At 40.5% G+C, this 3,604-nt stretch overlaps 1 protein-coding gene across 1 annotated transcript; it reads right to left on the bottom strand.

The window, feature by feature from the left end:
• Positions 1 to 327: 327 nt before the first annotated feature.
• LOC130207387 (trace amine-associated receptor 13c-like) lies at positions 328 to 2,004 on the bottom strand. Its single transcript, XM_056435971.1, has 2 exons — positions 1,832 to 2,004; positions 328 to 1,147 (listed from the first exon to the last, which is right to left on the bottom strand). The coding sequence occupies exons 1-2, from the start codon at positions 2,002 to 2,004 to the stop codon at positions 328 to 330; spliced, it is 993 nt and encodes a 330-aa protein (XP_056291946.1).
• Between the last annotated feature and the right edge of the window lie 1,600 nt (positions 2,005 to 3,604).

The following is a 3,604-nucleotide window of genomic DNA, read 5'->3' as shown; positions in this document are numbered from 1 at the left end:
AAATGAATAAAACTAACATTTTATCACTGCCCTGTCCTTGGGCCAGGATCTCCTAAAAAAATAAAAAAATAGATAAGGCAATTTTAACAACATAAACATATAGGTTAGTTAGTTTACATAAAGGAATGATGCCTGATAATCTTCACATGAAACTTAAAAGGTGTTTTTAGAAGAAAAAATGTACATTATTTTAGTCATATACGGTTGTTGAATTCAGTCACCGGAATGGAAACAATATTTCTACTTTTGTAAAAAATAATTTAAAAAAATAGTTGGTGATGTAGCAAGAACAACCTTTCCCCCCATTGTAATCAAACTTATCCATCTTTACATTATGTTGGCATCACAGGAGTCACGCTGCAGTATCTTAAGTGTGACGATGAGTTCAATAGATCTCCTAAACCAAGGGTAGAAAAAAGCATACACCACTGGGTTTAGACAGGAGTTACAAAAAAGCAGCCAGATCCCAAACATTGGATTCGCCAAACTTGATGACATCTCCTGGCTGGCTAAAGAGGGATAAAAATATGGACAGACACATATTATAAACACAACCACGACAACGCCGAGAGTCCTGGCTGCTTTTCTCTCCGATTTCTTAGCGGTCACCCGAACCGAACCCTGGAGTGTAACGGACGCAATATGAGACCTCATGGCTCGAGCCTGAGACACGGCTGCCACAAACACTCTCATGTACAGAACTATGATGACGGCGATGGGGCCAACAAAGGTCATCGAGACATCAACGGCTCCTTTTATGGAGTCGATTCCAACCACACACTCTCCGTAGCAGGAATGATATTGATCTGGATGTTTCAGGTAATCCATCAGAATCACACCATTATAGAAAACAGAGCAAATCCAACACAGGCAAATGCTGAATTTAACTCTTTTGGGAGTCACTCTGGTGGGGTAACACAAAGGGTCACAAATGGCCACGTATCGGTCAACTGATATGAGCACCATGTTTCCTACTGAGGCAGATGTGAGGATGAAAGAGAGATAATAAAAAAGTGCACACACAATGCTCCCCAGAAGCCAGCAGTCCCCTTGAAGGATGATTTGAACCGGCATCAGCAGGAGGCCAACAAGGAAGTCTGAGACAGCCAGGGAGAGGAGGAGGAGGTTAGTGGGGCTGTGGAGCTGCCTGGAGAGGAAGAATGATTATATTATGTTTAGAAGTCATGAGAACATTATAATCTGTAAAAGGCACGAATCAACACAATATGACAAAATACAATGCAATATTGAACATCAAGTTATCTCCAAAAGCAAATATCTAAGTTTTACATCCCTATCAATTTTCGTAACACCGACTATCTATTTAATAATTTTCTTTTCTTATAAGGCTATGGCGAGGTATCCTTTGAAGACCTTTTCTTACTCATCTTCTCCTGCAAAATGTTCAAGATTTTTGTTACATTTGTGTTTATGTGTGAAAATTAATTAAACAATTAATAAAGAATATCCAGGATGTCCTCGAGAATGGTCTGGACATGAGCAACAGATGCAGTAAATGTACCAGTTCTGTATTCTACTCACTGTGTGTGTGTGTGTGTGTGTGTGTAGAAGAGGAGGAGGTCAGCTTATATTTCAACATGAATATCATTAATGCATTCACTGATTATCAACAATTATAGTAGAAAAAGTACTATTATGATTGATATAATTTGTCCTCAATGCCATGCCATTTAAATCGTTTCAGATCACAAAATGTTCTTAAACTGTGTTAATTTAACAATATATCTATTTTCCCAACTCTTGTCAAATAAACTGCTTTATATTGAGATAAACAATATTCTATTACATGCTTGTAAGTTCATCTTCATGCCTGAAATGGGAGATGGAGATGATGACCAGCAGGTTGAGAGCCACAGTGAGAAAAGACATGGAAGAGAAAAAGATGTTAAGGAATATGCTCTCGGTGCGATGCTGCATCGGCCTCTTGCAGGAGGTGTTGAGTAGTTGTGGAAAGCAGAGTTCAGCTCCTTGCAGTGTCTCCATCATCAGAGAAAGGAGGAGGGAGGCTGCTGAGTTCTGGCTGCTTTCTGATCAAAGTCCCCAGTCATACAGCCAAAGGAATCTCGCCCTCTATTCCCAATGTGCACATGTAGTGCAAGTTTGGAATGATTACTCCCAATGGTGTTGAAGTAATGAGCATTAAAAAACAAGACACGCACCTAAGAGGTTGGTCCATATAATCTGAACAAAATGAGATATCAAAAAAACATTCGATAGATAGAAGGTGATATAGCTTCATTTATGATCGCTAACACATTTGGTATAAATCGGACCCAATTAGGGTTCTGGGAGACTTTTTTGTAGAGCAGGTCCAAGTGGACAAGTGTGAATAATTTCAAGTCAATCGGACATTCTGGGTGAGGGGTGTCGCCTGTCAAACTTTAAGGGGCCCTATAGAGCAATTTTTCAAAACCCAAATTTGATGTGTATAGCATAAGTCTATTTTCACCAAGCCTAACAAGATTGCCCAATTTGGTGAGTTTTTGTGTATGTTAAGTATTCCTAATATGCGCCCAAATTTCTCAAATAAAAAGCGGAATTAAAACTGCCAGCAGCGATGAATGGGTCCTCGCTCATGTGCGTCAGTTGGGGGCGCCGGCCTGCTCTGCCGAGAACACAATCCCACCTGTCGGACGCCTTACCGTTTTATACGTAATGGTGATTTTCTGAGTGAAAATAGGCGTGTCGATATCCTCAGGCCGCACATTTTAACAAGCATGACAAGTTTGAGGCGGATTCGAGCAAGTCCAGTTGAGCCAGTAGGTGGCGCTTTGACTATGAGTCAAAATAGGCGTGACAATATCCTCAGGCCATGACTTGTAACAAGCAATAGTTTTGGGAAGATTTGAGGAACTCCAGTGGAGTTACAAGAGCGTGTTCAATTTGACACATGTATAAAGTTGCATGAGTTTTTGAGCTTCCTAAGCCACTAAACTACGAGTACATCATAGAACTAGAATGGGCACTCGGTAGGGCGCATACCTTCGCATATCACACGATTGGGCATTGAATTATGAACATTTTGGCATTAGTTGCATGCCAATTGGACAAAAATGTATCGTGCTATGGTAAAAAAAGAGTTTGACCTTTCCATGACCTTGACCTTGACCTTTGACCCGATTGATCCCAAAATCTAATCAAATGGTTCCCGGATAATAACCAATCATCCCACCAAATTTCATGCGATTCAAGAAGATTTGACCTGTTCATGACCTTTGACCTTGACCTTTGACCCGATCGATCCCAAAATCTAATCAACTGGTCCCCGGATAATAACCAATCATCCCACCAAATTTCATGCGATTCAAGAAGATTTGACCTGTTCATGACCTTGACCTTTGACCCGATCGATCCCAAAATCTAATCAACTGGTCCCCGGATAATAAACAATCATCCCACCAAATTTCATGCGATTCAAGAAGATTTGACAGTGTTCATGACCTTTGACCTTGACCTTTGACCCGATCGATCCCAAAATCTAATCAACTGGTCCCCGGATAATAAACAATCATCCCACCAAATTTCATGCGATTCGGTTCAATACTTTTTGAGTTCTGCGAAAGATTTGGACCTGTTCATGACC

Source organism: Pseudoliparis swirei, chromosome 2, assembly GCF_029220125.1.
Source record: "Pseudoliparis swirei isolate HS2019 ecotype Mariana Trench chromosome 2, NWPU_hadal_v1, whole genome shotgun sequence".
Classification (NCBI taxonomy): Eukaryota; Metazoa; Chordata; class Actinopteri; order Perciformes; family Liparidae; genus Pseudoliparis; species Pseudoliparis swirei.
Note: the sequence above shows the minus strand (reverse complement) of the source record. Positions and strands in the feature narration are given on the sequence as shown.

Excerpts from the sequence above, each read along its gene's own strand:
- LOC130207387 (XM_056435971.1), bottom strand. The coding sequence starts at position 2,004 with ATGGAGACACTGCAAGGAGCTGAACTCTGCTTTCCACAACTACTCAAC. Across the intron at positions 1,148-1,831 it reads ATCTCCATCTCCCATTTCAG|GCAGCTCCACAGCCCCACTA; the intron begins GCATGAAGATGA and ends CTTCCTCTCCAG.